Below are 13,518 nucleotides of genomic sequence, written 5' to 3'. Positions count from 1 at the left end.
TGCTAAAATCGAAAACACCGGTCATATGCCCACCGAATGGTCAGAAATACACACACCCGCTCTGTCGACAGCCTCTATCTCCTTGACCTCAAGCTTGAGCTTGTGCAGGTATGTCCGAATGGCCAGAGATGCCGATGCGGGTCCTCCCTGTATGATCTTCATCGACAATGCCGCAGGAGAAAAATGTTTGGATACACACCACTACCTTTTTACCGAAGGGACGGCGGTGAATAATAAGAGGATCTTGTTCAACCTTGAACAGCTAGCTAATCTGATGGGTCGAGAATTCCACATTCAGGTGAGTACTGTAATTTTCACACCAACCAATTGATATCAAAATTCTTGATAGTGTGGTATATCAAAGTGATATCACTCTGATTGTTCTGTTGAATGTGGTGACGGTACAGAAATCGGAAGAAGCCACATCAGTCAAGAAGAAAGTGGAAGAACCTAACTTTGCAAAAGAGATTCCACATTTGTTATCTCCGATCTACTGCTTATTATCTGTGGTGGTGGTCTTACTGTCTCTCTTACTTTCCGTCAAGATCATTCTTATAGTATATATGTTACTGTAATATCAATGTACGACACTATACTATTCCATGTTGGCATCAGGTATACATAACCTGCATCAAACCATCAAACATACTAAACTTATCTATATCGTATCAAAAAAATCGTCATTAAAGTCATATGTTGATACACGTAAAGGTAAAGGATTATATGAAATATTGATACAGTAATTGTACAGTATACTGAATTTCCAAATGATAAAAATGAGACATAAGAGCTGGAATGAAGAAATGCAAGAATTGAATGAACTGATCAAAATACAACACCAAGAGAATTCAAGCAATCGAAAATGTCCATGTTCATAAATTACCCCTTCTTTCTCCATCCCAACGTCATGCCCTGTCCACTCCAAGTCAATGAGATTTAGCGGCTTGATGGGAATATTCTGACCCAGATGATTTTGTCGATGGTAATGCTGGTGGACTATGTCGTCTCAACAATATGTCTCTTGCCAGATTGAGGGGTACCGAGCATATTTTCGTTGCTCCCCTTTTCAATTTTACCGCAATGAACCCCAATATTCTCTAATATCCCCCCGGACCAGTCTGATCAGCCTCTCTACTCCTTCCTTGACCAACGCCACTATCCGTCCTACTTCTCCTCCTATCCCTATTCGTTCGTTCCCGCCTCATAAAAGCGAGATAACGTGCGAAACCATGTTGAGTAGGTGGCTGCGTTTGAGGTGGAGGTTGGTCCGAAGAAGGGTAGGTGGAAGAATGGGGTGAAGGTGAAGAATCACTTGATGTTTGAGAGTTAGATAGGATGGATGTGGATGGTGGTGCATTGAAGTCTATAAGCGGGGCAAGATCAGTCAGCTGAGTTGTCTCCGTGATATTGCAATGGAAAGAAAACACAAAGTAATATTGTTGGAGCAATTGACTCACCTTTGCGACATAGAGGACATGATGAGGATACTTGAAGTAACCTGCATAAACAACAGTCTGTCAGCATGACCGCATTATGATTCTATAAAAGGTAAGGTTGCACCTACCAAGGATCAATACAACCTTGGTGATACGCATGTTCTCTCTCACAGGGTAACACCCTAAGATCGTCTCCAGGTTCAAAGTCCACCAAACATATCGGACATTGTTGACCTTGACCTTCGGTTCCAATACCCATCGCGGCATCTTGATCCATCTCATCATATTGTTTAGGCGTCTTACTCCCACTGCCACTAGCGATCGATGACATCCTTCTTTCGACTTCTGATACCTGTACTCCTCCGCTTTTCGATAACTCAGCGTCATTCTGATGATACCCATAATTATATCCATAGGAATTGGTACGATCGTTCCGACTCATTTGATTTAGTGAAATAGCATTTTCGGAATTCAAGCTTTTAGGTGGTGTACCTTGTTCTTCCCCTTCCCCTTCTCTGTGGTATCCTTCCTCATTATTCCGATTATATTTGATCACTGGGAAAGTGTCCAGCACAGCTTGAGCCAATCCTCTAGCGGTAGATTGCGGCGGACCATGTTCGTCGTCATTCTCCCTTCTTCCATATCTTTCAGGATGTAACATTGCCCGTCTAGCTCCCATGATTAACATGAATATGAACATGAAGGAGACAACTCCGGTAATGGTGTATAACACGATCATAGGTGCTGAGGTCTTTTTGTTGCCACTACCTCCACCGCTTGACGAGCCGTCATCTGTGGGCGTAGCGTTGGGTATACCTGTTGCTGTAGCTTGACCAGTCGAGTTCCGGGCGGTGAGCGTCCCCATTAAGAAGGACTTGTAGGATGGTGCGTTACCGGCTAGGGAACTGTTCACATCGGCTCCTCTGTATGATTATCTTATTAGCATAACATCATCGGAGTTGGAGTTAAGAGAGACACATACGATATGTTTAGAAGAGTTCCGTTGTAGTTTTCAAATGATGTATTGGTATGTACAAATTGATTGTCGATGAGCCTAGCCACCTGCACGGTTTTTGTCGCAAATACATCTAAAGGCTTCTCAAAGTCTGTGATGTATTCTGAGTTGAGTAGACACGACTGGGAATGTGCGGTGTATAGCAGCTATAAAGTATTGTATGATATATCAGTAAACAAATGACTCATTTCGATAAGCGGACCAACTCACAGCTGAAACAGCTCCCCTATCTCTGGCCAGCGTGAAAATATCTACAATCCCACGAGATATCAGCTATAATATTAGATGAAACAGCAAAACGATTGATGCACTCACCCCATTCATCGCTCGCCGTAGTCTCATTGACATCACAACTTATATATGCTATCCAAGGTGTTGATGTCGTGAGGTTCTCGCCCATTGAACTTTCCGCGAAATGTACCAATGCTCCAGAAGTGGTACCGCCTGTTCTGACATCAGCTTGAAGTTGGAATGACCTGGCGGATTATCAGACAAATATCAGATCGTATCACCCTTCGACGAAATTGTGCGGATGGAAAGATGTAGCTTGGCAGATCGATGCACTCACACTCTACCTGAATACGTTCCAACAGGATCAGTCCAAGAGATAGCTATCGTAGATGAATCCGTAAAATTCAAACCGGAAGTGTCGTTCACGGCTATCGCTGGAATGTAAGCTGAGGTAGGAAGGGACTGAAGGATGAATGTTGAGATGGTGGGGATGACAAGGAGGGAGGATAGCGATAGACGAGGTGAATACATGGTCATTGTATTTGACCAATCCAATCCCAATTGTGGGATTGGGAAGAGATAGACTTATAGACAATGTCAGACAAGCTAAGAGATTTCTTGCTCTGCGTTGATTTGGAGGTCGACTTCCCTGAACAGTTGATCTTAAAATAGAGTATCGAAACTGGTATTGGCGGGCACTCGTTAAACACAATCGATCAAAGGAGTTGTGATCTCTTCAAACAACGAGCCGCGAGGTCCACTCTATTTGATAGATGATGGACGTTGATCTGATAACCTTTCCATATGGCTATTGAGGGTATGTTGAGATTACCACACAAAGGAGGTTGAGCTGTGTATGTATTTTTTGGTATCTTCTGAATGATGACTGCGTACAAGTGTGAGATCGTAACAGGTGAAGTTTTTGTCAATTTCTGGGCTGACTTTTTCCAGTTGGTTTCGTATAGAGTATCTCTTGTTCGTGAAGATGTCGTGGTATAAGGTGATAGATAGATAGTATGCTATAACATGATATGGATCGATGTGGAAGATGTACAAATATAACTCATACGCAGTGAGTAAGAGTGGTAAGTGAGTGTTGTCGTAAACCTCGTGCCTGGGATCTGTTGTGCAAGTCAAGTATCAACAACTCAAAGATATCAATCCGGACCATCGCTTTCACTCTCATACTATCTCACCAGTTGACCTTGACCACATATCACACGAATGTTCAGACATACATAGATGATCATCTCTCCCTCATTGGTGATCTGCTCATCATCAAGACCACTCCTATCGAGGTGTCCTTTCTCCCACCATGCCAAGTCTAGGATATTGAATATCGTCTCTCACGGACGGACCGCCGGCGACGCTCGAGCTCAGGCTCAAGCCAGGTTCACCACCTCCGCACGGTTAACCAAGTTCAAGATATTGTTCTGTGGATCAGATGAATTTTCAGTAGCTTCTTTGAAAGCCGTACATGATGCTAGAGGTAGGTTCGATCCTCAAACATAGACATCACCCTTGTCATCTGCTATGCATTCGGTATTGGGTTGATCATGAACAATGCCTGACTAGATCTGTGGGACTCGATCGATGTGGTCGTACCGCCCGAGAGGGAGATAGGCAGAGGTGGAAAACATAACAAGACTCTTGAGAGATATACTCGTTAGTCTATATCCTCACATCTCGGTGCTCATGCTCGTACTGATGTCTGGTTATATAGCTGCTCTTCGGCAATATGCTCTTTCAAATGACCTGCCAAGCCACACCGTCCCTCCCGAAGGTATCAAATCTTGGACTCCTCCTGGACCATTTACTACTCCCTCCCCTTCTCATATACTATTAACAGCTTCGTTCGGGCATATCATTCCCTTACGTATACTAAAGCTGTTCCCCGAAGATCATCGGTTGAATGTCCATCCGTCTTTATTACCTCGTTGGAGAGGTGCGGCACCCGTTCAGTGGACTATTGCCAGTGGTGATGAATTTACAGGAGTGAGTGTACAGAGGTTGGTGAAGTATAGTAGAGGAGTGGATGCGGGGGATATAGTAGGTTCAATAAAAGATATCGTAAGTGTCCTACATTTGTCGAAATCATGGAAGATAGGCTGATTCAGATTTTTCGTCATGTAGAGGGTACCAAACGATGCAACTTATACTACCTTTCTTACTCATCTAGCTGAGATGGGCGGCTCAGTACTAGTGGATGTATTGAGGAAGCTGAGAGATGGGAATGTAAGTCCATGAAAAGTCATCATAATTTGTTAAAAGCAGCTCATGGGTGGTGTCCGCATCAGGCCACATTTACCCCTCAAGATGCAGCTTTAATAACGCACGCACCGAAAATCACCCATGAGGCAGCTCGGATAAAATGGGATGAACAATCTGCAGACGATATAGATAGATTACATAGAGGAATAAATCATCAGGTGAATATCTATTCCTAATCTATCCAATTTTGTCTTACCATTACCGATGTTGAATATTGGTATAGGTTCACCTTTGGACACCACTTCTATCCACTACAACTCACTTCATAACCCTCCGACCCCTTCCTCATTCCGAGTACCCTACAGACCTGGATGGTGAAATAGGTACAGCTCATTTGATCAAAGATGGGAAATCACGGAGATTGTTTGTAGCATGTGCGAAAGGAACATGGTTGGAAGTGCTGGGAGTTCAAATGGCCGGGAAGAAACCTTTGAAAATCAAAGATTGGTGGAATGGATTACCTAAGGATGTAAGAGATCAGGGATGGGTGAAGATGGGATGAGCTTAAACCAGCATCATAAAACTACCAAGGGGAATGGAGCATGGTGATGATTGCATATATATAACATTGTATAGAAGGAATTTACAACTGATGTATCACAGAAGAATCGATCTCAGACGAAAGAAGGAAATTGTAACGTATTTGATCTCGGAATGGGATACGAAAGATATCAATTCATTTCCAAAGATGGTCAAATGATGTAGGCGATGTTCACTATGGATAAGGATTCTCCATGTGTCTCTTGACTGCTGCCGTCCTATCTCTTTCCCAATAGTCCGAGTCATCGCCTGATCTCCAACCATCAAAGACGGACCCTCGCCCTAATATGTTATATGTTATATAATCATCCAATTAGCAAAATCCGTATAACACTCAACATGTCATAGTGATACATACCCCCAGTGCTACCCCAATATTCAAAACCTGATGTCCCTGGTCTTGGGGGTTGATAAGCGGTAGTACTGACAGCTGGTGGAGTAGGAATGATCTTATTGGATGAGACATCCTTCTCCTTCTCTTTGCCGTTGACGATCTGTTGTTGCTGTTGTTGCTGCAGAAAAGAAGGTTGAGAACGAGCTTGTTGTTTCTCGACTCTAAATAGAACATTAGAATCTTTAATTACCATCAGGTAGTACACTTACTTTACTCCATTCTCGATCAACCTATTAGCCATCTCCTTGATATTGATGCTTTCACCCTTGATTAGAAGTTTCTTGACTTCGGGGTTAGGGTCATTGAACAGCAATGTCTCCAGTTCAGCTTGGGCTTGGTTTGTGTCAGTGGACGAGCTGGAGGACATGTTGACGGGTCGATGTGAATGTTCACTTTGCGACCAATAAGGGAAAAAGATGAACACAATAAATCAAATCGAGGAAATGAGGAAGTAGGCAGTGGGTACATTGTGGATTTGACATGACGAAAAAGAGGTCAGTGCGTCAATGATACGGTTCTGATCAGAAATGATGAGTGATCATATTCATACAACATGTGTTATGCTATTTCCTCTACTATCGTCAATATCTCCATGTCTCCCTTGCCAAATCCATTTTTCCCCCTTCCCATCTTCCTTCGTAGTCGCATCTCCCCTACTGCCCCTCCAATAACGGCAGCTCCTTCTTCTCCCCACCTCCTATCCTACCCGCCAAACTACCCAGTCCTTCCAAAGGTGGTAAACCCGAAGCGTTCCTTGAAGCTCGCTCGAACTCTATGTCTTCCTTGATGCGATGTAGTTGGGTGAATACTTGAGATCGAAGATATGCGCCGAAGGGTGTAAGATCCTTGGAACGACGTGAGAGCTGTTGTAAGGTTGGGTCAGTAAGACATTCTCAATCAATGGTTGTATGCATTGAGAATATTCATGGCGTGTAAATAGATTACTGTTCAAGATTGGCAGGACAACAAGGAACATCAAACAATAAATGGGCAATGTTATCACCTAGATATGCAGACAGAAGAGGAGAATGATACCCTTAGATATTCTTGAAAAGTATGATATCCGAATATACAGAAGAAGCGAAAGACCGTAACTCACCAACAACCCCTCCAATCCACCAGCTTTCTCCACATCCCTAATTTTCCTAATCTGCATCTTCACCCCTCTCAACCTAGGTAACACATCGTTCGCTCCCGCACTCGCACCCTCAGTCTCAGCCAGAAGGTTGATGGGCCAGTCCACCCGAGTGATATTAGGTTTGAAAGTTCGTTTGGTCTTTTGAAGCGATTTGGGTTTGTTGTTACCTGATCGAGTGGGGGAGATGGGGATGATGGATGGGTTGGATCGACGGGTAAGCAGAGAAGAGAGGTTGGGTATTTTTGACATTTTGCGTTGCGGTGATGAGCTGATACGAGGTCGTCTGGATGATTATGTACGCTGAGTCTGAAATCGAGATGGATTCCACATATATATAGAATACAAGTTTGACTATTATCGTCAATCCATGCATGCATCTCTCGTTCTCTTTCATTCATTCCGTCTAACCTCGAAAGAAATCAACCCAACCTCCACTCCTTACCTTCGATTCCGCCACACTTCAGTGGAAACGCCGAACGTCACAAAACTCCGACGAAAAAACTAATTCCACCAAACCACCCCACCTCTCTCACTCGCTGCTCGCGCTACACTGACTGTTATACATATTTCATTCATCGATTTCATCCTCCTCTTCTTCTCTCATCCATCAAGACCCGTCTTACTCCGGCCTGATATCAAAACAAAATGTCCAAACTTCAGGCATCAAGCGTGCGAGGGTCCATCAAAACCCTTCTTGCCCAATCTTCCTTGGAGACCCACAAGGAAGCCGGTGGTAAGAAGAGAAACTTCGTAGAGACCATCGAACTCCAAATTGGTCTTAAGAACTACGATCCTCAACGAGACAAGCGATTCGTGAGTGTCTTCGATCGAGCGGAGCGAGTTGAAAATGTGGACGTGTCAAGCGGAGTGTAGAATGTGGTTAGGCAGAGAGTTGAGGAGTGGATAACACAAGTGAAAGCGAAACAATGCTGATACTACTCGTCCCCTTAGTCCGGTACCGTCAAGCTTCCTCACGTCCCCAGACCTCGAATGCAACTCTGTATCCTTGCCGATGCTGCTGATGTCGACCGAGCCAAGCAACTTGATGAGGAACTCCCCTTCATGACCGTCGAGGATCTTAAGAAGCTCAACAAGAACAAGAAGCTCGTCAAGAAGTTGGCTCAAAAATACGATGCCTTCTTAGCTTCCGAAGCTTTGATCAAGCAAATCCCCAGATTGTTAGGTCCTGGTCTTTCCAAAGCTGGTAAATTCCCTACCCCCGTATCTCACTCTGAAGATCTCCAAAAGAAGGTTACCGAAGTTCGATCTACCATCAAGTTCCAACTTAAGAAGGTCTTGTGTCTCGGTGTTGCCGTTGGTCACGTTGACATGGAAGAGGATCAAATCATGCAAAACACCATGTTGGCTATCAACTTCTTGATCTCCCTTCTTAAGAAACAAGTGAGTCACAAATATGTAATCGAATAATCGCTTGTGCTTGTGCTGATGTATCGATTGCGCTGTAGTGGCAAAACATCCAATCCCTCACTATCAAATCCACCATGGGTAAACCTCAAAGACTCTTCTAAGTCTTATGAAATACGGTTTATCTGATCATTTGAAAAGGAGCATATTAGTTTGGGTTTGAGGACTTGAAGAAGAGATAGAGATGAGTTAGAACGGAATGAAAAGAGGCAAAACAGGAGCTTTCGCACGCTTATACCCAAGTCTTGTCTGAGCCCTTAGTTGGGTTTATTTGTCGGGGACTGAGGGGAGCTTTCTTTCATTTCGTCCTGGTTCATTCTTTATCTTCTTGCTGATAGATTCTCGTATTTGGATTTGACTTGCTTTCTTCCGTTGATAGTTCGTATTTGGAGGGATGATATGTATGTGGATTCTCTACATCACTTGATATCTGTTTGTGCACGTCGCGATGCTTCTTCTGTGGGCGTCTTACAAATCTCGCAGAGCCTTTGGTTTGGACAACATGCGATGCTCCAGTACTGTACTCCATGTGTTTAAGTTCGAGATGAGGTAGTGGTAAGCCGGACAATTCTTGAATTTGGCTCACGAATGCGAAATTATTTCACGTGAGGTGATCAAACTGACTTACTAACTCGGCTAATTTCCTGTTTCTTACTTTCGGATCCTTTTATCGTGTTCGTGCCTGTTGAGTTGATGTATGACTCGATATTCTCATTCCTGTTGCTATTCCTGTTGCTATTCCTATTCGTATCATTTCATATAGCTGAGTCAACAATACAAGCAAGGGAAGGAGGTGACGGTGTGGCACCACTTCCATAGCTGCGGTGGACAACTCCATTGATATTCCGGACCGATAATATAGGATCCCCCAAACGGTGGCCAGTAAGAATGAGAGTGCAATTAGCCCGAGGGGCCGAAGGGAACCGATTAACCATCAATCCCACCACTTCGGGACATGATAAGGATAATTAAACACGAATGGATAAATAGTGTAGATTGAAAAAAGTTGACTCGACTGTCACGAAATCACTAGCATACAATCATCACTATCCACATCATCATCGTCATTGTCAACATTTACGCGTTGGTAAGGGTAGGATATCAAAACCTAAACCTATAAATAAAGGTGACGAGCGAGTCGAATTTCCAGAATTGTCCCCTCGGACCCGCATTATCATATCCTATAATGTCATCATCTCGCAATCACCGTAATTGCTCACCATCCCCTTTCAACACCAATGCCCCTCCATCCTCGTCCTCTTCGTCACCTCGTGGTCGGCCCTCGTCTCCGGCCAGAGGTAGACCATCTTCCCCTCGTCCACCGCCAAGTTACGCTAGAGCGTCTCTCGACCGTTCACCTTCTCTGAACCCTATGGCACTGGATGCTAGACCGAGAGTACCTCCTCCTATATACCTCAGGTCGTCTAGTCCGGGAAGTACTGCCAAGGGGACTATGAAGATACATGTTCCTGCGTGGTAAGTGCATCTCATTCTTACATCAATCAAGCTATACGCTATATTACGATGCACTGGTATTTCATCATACATGGTATTGGTGAAGCTGATACCGTGTATTGTACACCTCAGGGGGGTAGCACTAGTCCGACCACCTCGAGCTTTAGACCTTCATCCTTTGGAAGCAGGCTCATCGACCCTCGAACCTCCATGCGAAGATACCGTCCTCTCAGGATCATTGGAGGTGATTATGAAAGAGCCCCGGAGGGTCAAAGCCATCTCGGTGGGTGTACAGAGTGTATGTAGATTACATATGGGTGCCGGTAGGGGATGGGAAGACGATGGGATTTTTGAGAGGGGTGTAGAAGTGTGGGGACAAGGTGAGGGAGATGAAGGAATTTGGTTGGAGAAGGGAAGTCAATCGTAAGTCTCTCTTCTCACTTAGTGCACCGCTGACAATAGCACTGATACTGATACTGATCTACCTTCATAGGTTCTCATTTACGATAATCCTCCCTGCGACACTAGCTACGACAGATTTCCACTCTTTCGGTCGTGTCTCATACATCCTCACAGCGCGAGTGGAAGGTATCCCCTCAAGCACTTCCTTCTCATCAGTGTTCAAAGTAGCCTCCTCACCTGCTTTGGACCCAAGTATACCGAATATAGGGGATTTCGAGCGTGTCATCGCTAGGTCCGACAAACTATCTTCTTCTTTGGTAGGTAGGAACGCAAGTCGAGATTCATTACTTTTACACAACCAAATACAAGGATTGGGTTTGGAAGATCCTTTAGAGGGGAATGACGCGATAGCTGTAGGCGAAGGATCACCTTCAGTACAAGGTTTATATACTCGAAGGCAATCTTCGGATGTCCCTCCACTAAGCTTGTCGCCTGATCCATTATCACCTAGATCAAGAAGACAGAGTATATCTTCCGATATAACCGCTGGTAAAAGCGAAAAAGGGAAAGATAAAGATAATGAGAAAGCGGGATGGTTGAAAGGTGATTTGACCGCTTCGAGAGCATTGATCATCCATGCGAATCCCTCGAGGTCAGGTGGAGTGAATACATTGGAGATAAGGAAAGAAGGTTTCGTGGATGGGATTGGGACTTGGAGGTTTAGTGCCAATGCTGATGTGGTAGGTGGTCATCTTAAATGCTTACCACTATTGTCACTTTCTCAACACGAGATTTCATAGCTGACATGGTTGATACCAGTTCTCAATCTCCTCCGTCCTCCTAATCTCAATCAAACTACCCTCCCCATCACCCATAACGACCGTCTTCCTCGTTCGACTCGTTCTTTCTCAAAGCTACAGTATCGTCTCACCTCGAACACCTAATCAACCACCTCATTCACCTGAATCATCCAAATCTCATGTCTTATACCAGGTTGGCAGACCGCATAAACCAGGAGAGAAGTATCCTGGAAGAGATGTAGAGGCTTTATGGAGGGGTCAAGGTGTTCCTGGGAAAGGGAAAAAGGATGGACAGGAAGGTTGGAATGTTAGAGCGGTAGCGAGATTACCTGGTCATGAGAAAATTAGACCGACTACTAGTGATGGGTGAGTGGGTCGATTCGCTCGGATGTTGTCCTGGTATGGTCATACTGATTGTGGTTTAATCCGATATAGTACCATCACACCCATCCGAGTGAAACATGAATTGATGCTTCAAGTGTTCTATTCCCTCGATGGACTATGTGTATTTGATGATCCGATAGAAGGTCCAGGTGAATTGAGGATGATGTCTGTGAAAATGCCTATCGGTGTGCCTTCGGTGAGTGAAATAGTCTTTGACGACGAATCGGAATGATTGGTTGTACTGATGGCGTGTTTCTCCCATTTAGTGCTGCTTGACATTGAACGCCTTGAACCTACCTACATGTGAGTATCGTAACAATCCGTTCAATCTCTTACAAGTCATTGCCTTTCTCGCATCATGACAGAATGAGTGTTGATCCTTTTTTTTTCAGACGAGACTGCTCATTCACCACCTGTTGAAAATATCGACACCGTCCTCTCATCCCCGCCTACAAAACATCAATGCATGTGCGGATCGACATTCGCCGAACTGGGTGAAGCAGCTATGCGGAGAATGCAGAACATAGATCAGGATGAGATGGAGGAGAGGGTCAGGGAGAGTGCAGGTGGTAGTGGGACTGGGACGAAAGAGATGGAAGCGAGGAGAGATGGTCCGAGTGGTGGAGGGCCGTCAGGGAGCCAATAGTCATATATCAAACCGTCCATCATCTCACTAATATCGATTAGCAGTAGTGATAGTAGAAATAGCACAATGCATATAATACCGAATCGCCTCATACCTAATTAAGCACTAGGTTGACCACTCCCTCCTCTAGGTTTAACAACGGGATCCCAAGCTCTGATCTTGGGTGCGGTCGTGGAGTAGGTTTTGAATGCTCCTCGAGTTCCAGTCATATTTTCGATAAATGGCTAGACAAGCGAGACACAGTTTGTCAGCTACCGACCAACACACTCTGTATGTATTCCCGAATGATCATCCTGAAGTGTTGACGAATTCTTCAGGTATACGATAAGATAACTTCACTTACAGCTTTCCAAGGTGGTGTAACGGCTTTGACGATGGGATCTTCGGTTGGGGCGTCCTTTCGAATATGCGATATCCAAGAGTGCCATTCAGGTGGGACCTGGGAGGCGTTGAAGTCATCTTGAGAGTAATCTACCCATCTGTGTCGGCCTGAAATGATCAATAAGGTAAGCTAAAATTCCCGTCTTGCAATAACGAAAAAATGACAGGAAACACAGGAGAGAGTGTATATCCCCTCCTTCCGACTGCCATATGATAAGTGTATAGTAGCTCACCTGGTATCTCTTCCTTTGGATCGGTATTTTCGAAATACCTATTCCCAAATTGATCTGTTCCTACTAATCTACCCATCTTGGCATCACCGATATACCTGTTGAGGTAAAGTTGAGAGATAGGAATTAGCTATAGTTGTGATAATCAAGCAAGCAATTGATAGTTTTTCCAAATTCCATCCTTGTTAATACTCCACTTCCAATCAAGACGACAATTCTCTCGTGATCCTTTTTTTCTCGATCTCGATTTTGACATCTGGCAGCTGATCCTAATTCCAATCCTATTCGATCCCCATACATCCTCGATTCAATTTGAACACCATTTTATCTTCCTTCAGACTCCTGCCGAGATCGAGATCCTCATCCATTCCACTAGTCGAGCCAAATTGAAAGAATACCCACGTCATTTGCCTGAACCATTCCTTGAATCCTACTGCCCTAGCATGTCTTATCGTCCTAGCTAACGACATTGTGTGGTGTGCGATTTGATATCGATATGTGTGTATGTATGATATAGCTGACAAGCAATGAATCACAATACTCGAGAGTCGTTCAAAGAGAGGGAGAGAGAGATGCAGGAGGCGATGGATGGTGGACGACGGAATCAATTTGTCCCACCATTTATCGATTTAAGTGCGATACGATTGGTTCTTGTTTTCACTCAATGTGGCACCATCCAACCCTCATTGCTTGCTTGTGCTTGCATGGTCTTGTCATGCATTTGTCACGGTGAGTCTCACATGTATGTAACACACAAATCATACGAGTAT

The 13,518-nt window shown here is 44.4% G+C and overlaps 7 protein-coding genes across 7 annotated transcripts; 3 read left to right on the top strand and 4 right to left on the bottom strand.

The window, feature by feature from the left end:
• Nucleotides 1-1,097: 1,097 nt before the first annotated feature.
• On the bottom strand, nt 1,098-3,213 carry V865_000575 (uncharacterized protein; the record flags this gene model as incomplete). Its single annotated transcript, XM_066224405.1, has 7 exons — nt 1,098-1,363; nt 1,458-1,498; nt 1,565-2,359; nt 2,419-2,597; nt 2,662-2,702; nt 2,767-2,927; nt 3,020-3,213. 7 exons carry the CDS (start codon nt 3,211-3,213, stop codon nt 1,098-1,100), a joined length of 1,677 nt encoding a protein of 558 aa, XP_066080502.1.
• A 711-nt stretch (nt 3,214-3,924) lies between these two features.
• Nucleotides 3,925-5,455, top strand: V865_000574 (methionyl-tRNA formyltransferase; the record flags this gene model as incomplete). Its single annotated transcript, XM_066224404.1, has 6 exons — nt 3,925-4,171; nt 4,258-4,347; nt 4,406-4,752; nt 4,816-4,917; nt 4,980-5,111; nt 5,177-5,455. 6 exons carry the CDS (start codon nt 3,925-3,927, stop codon nt 5,453-5,455), a joined length of 1,197 nt encoding a protein of 398 aa, XP_066080501.1.
• Nucleotides 5,456-5,668: 213 nt separating this feature from the next.
• On the bottom strand, nt 5,669-6,254 carry V865_000573 (uncharacterized protein; the record flags this gene model as incomplete). The annotated part of the gene is made up of 3 exons (XM_066224403.1): nt 5,669-5,775; nt 5,852-6,048; nt 6,097-6,254. 3 exons carry the CDS (start codon nt 6,252-6,254, stop codon nt 5,669-5,671), a joined length of 462 nt encoding a protein of 153 aa, XP_066080500.1.
• Nucleotides 6,255-6,540: 286 nt separating this feature from the next.
• On the bottom strand, nt 6,541-7,274 carry V865_000572 (uncharacterized protein; the record flags this gene model as incomplete). The annotated part of the gene is made up of 2 exons (XM_066224402.1): nt 6,541-6,750; nt 6,987-7,274. 2 exons carry the CDS (start codon nt 7,272-7,274, stop codon nt 6,541-6,543), a joined length of 498 nt encoding a protein of 165 aa, XP_066080499.1.
• Nucleotides 7,275-7,670: 396 nt separating this feature from the next.
• V865_000571 (60S ribosomal protein L1-A) lies at nt 7,671-8,554 on the top strand (the record flags this gene model as incomplete). Its single annotated transcript, XM_066224401.1, has 3 exons — nt 7,671-7,838; nt 7,977-8,426; nt 8,492-8,554. The coding sequence occupies 3 exons, from the start codon at nt 7,671-7,673 to the stop codon at nt 8,552-8,554; spliced, it is 681 nt and encodes a 226-aa protein (XP_066080498.1).
• Nucleotides 8,555-9,636: 1,082 nt separating this feature from the next.
• On the top strand, nt 9,637-12,137 carry V865_000570 (uncharacterized protein; the record flags this gene model as incomplete). Its single annotated transcript, XM_066224400.1, has 7 exons — nt 9,637-9,926; nt 10,038-10,328; nt 10,399-11,047; nt 11,127-11,473; nt 11,543-11,687; nt 11,758-11,794; nt 11,884-12,137. 7 exons carry the CDS (start codon nt 9,637-9,639, stop codon nt 12,135-12,137), a joined length of 2,013 nt encoding a protein of 670 aa, XP_066080497.1.
• A 98-nt stretch (nt 12,138-12,235) lies between these two features.
• Nucleotides 12,236-13,218, bottom strand: V865_000569 (uncharacterized protein; the record flags this gene model as incomplete). Its single annotated transcript, XM_066224399.1, has 4 exons — nt 12,236-12,361; nt 12,481-12,626; nt 12,752-12,846; nt 13,151-13,218. 4 exons carry the CDS (start codon nt 13,216-13,218, stop codon nt 12,236-12,238), a joined length of 435 nt encoding a protein of 144 aa, XP_066080496.1.
• Nucleotides 13,219-13,518: the final 300 nt, after the last annotated feature.

The sequence above is a fragment of the Kwoniella europaea genome, chromosome 1 (genome assembly GCF_036810445.1).
Source record: "Kwoniella europaea PYCC6329 chromosome 1, complete sequence".
NCBI classification, from domain to species: Eukaryota; Fungi; Basidiomycota; class Tremellomycetes; order Tremellales; family Cryptococcaceae; genus Kwoniella; species Kwoniella europaea.
The sequence above is the reverse complement of the archived record's forward strand: the minus strand, read 5'-3'. Positions and strand labels throughout refer to the sequence as shown.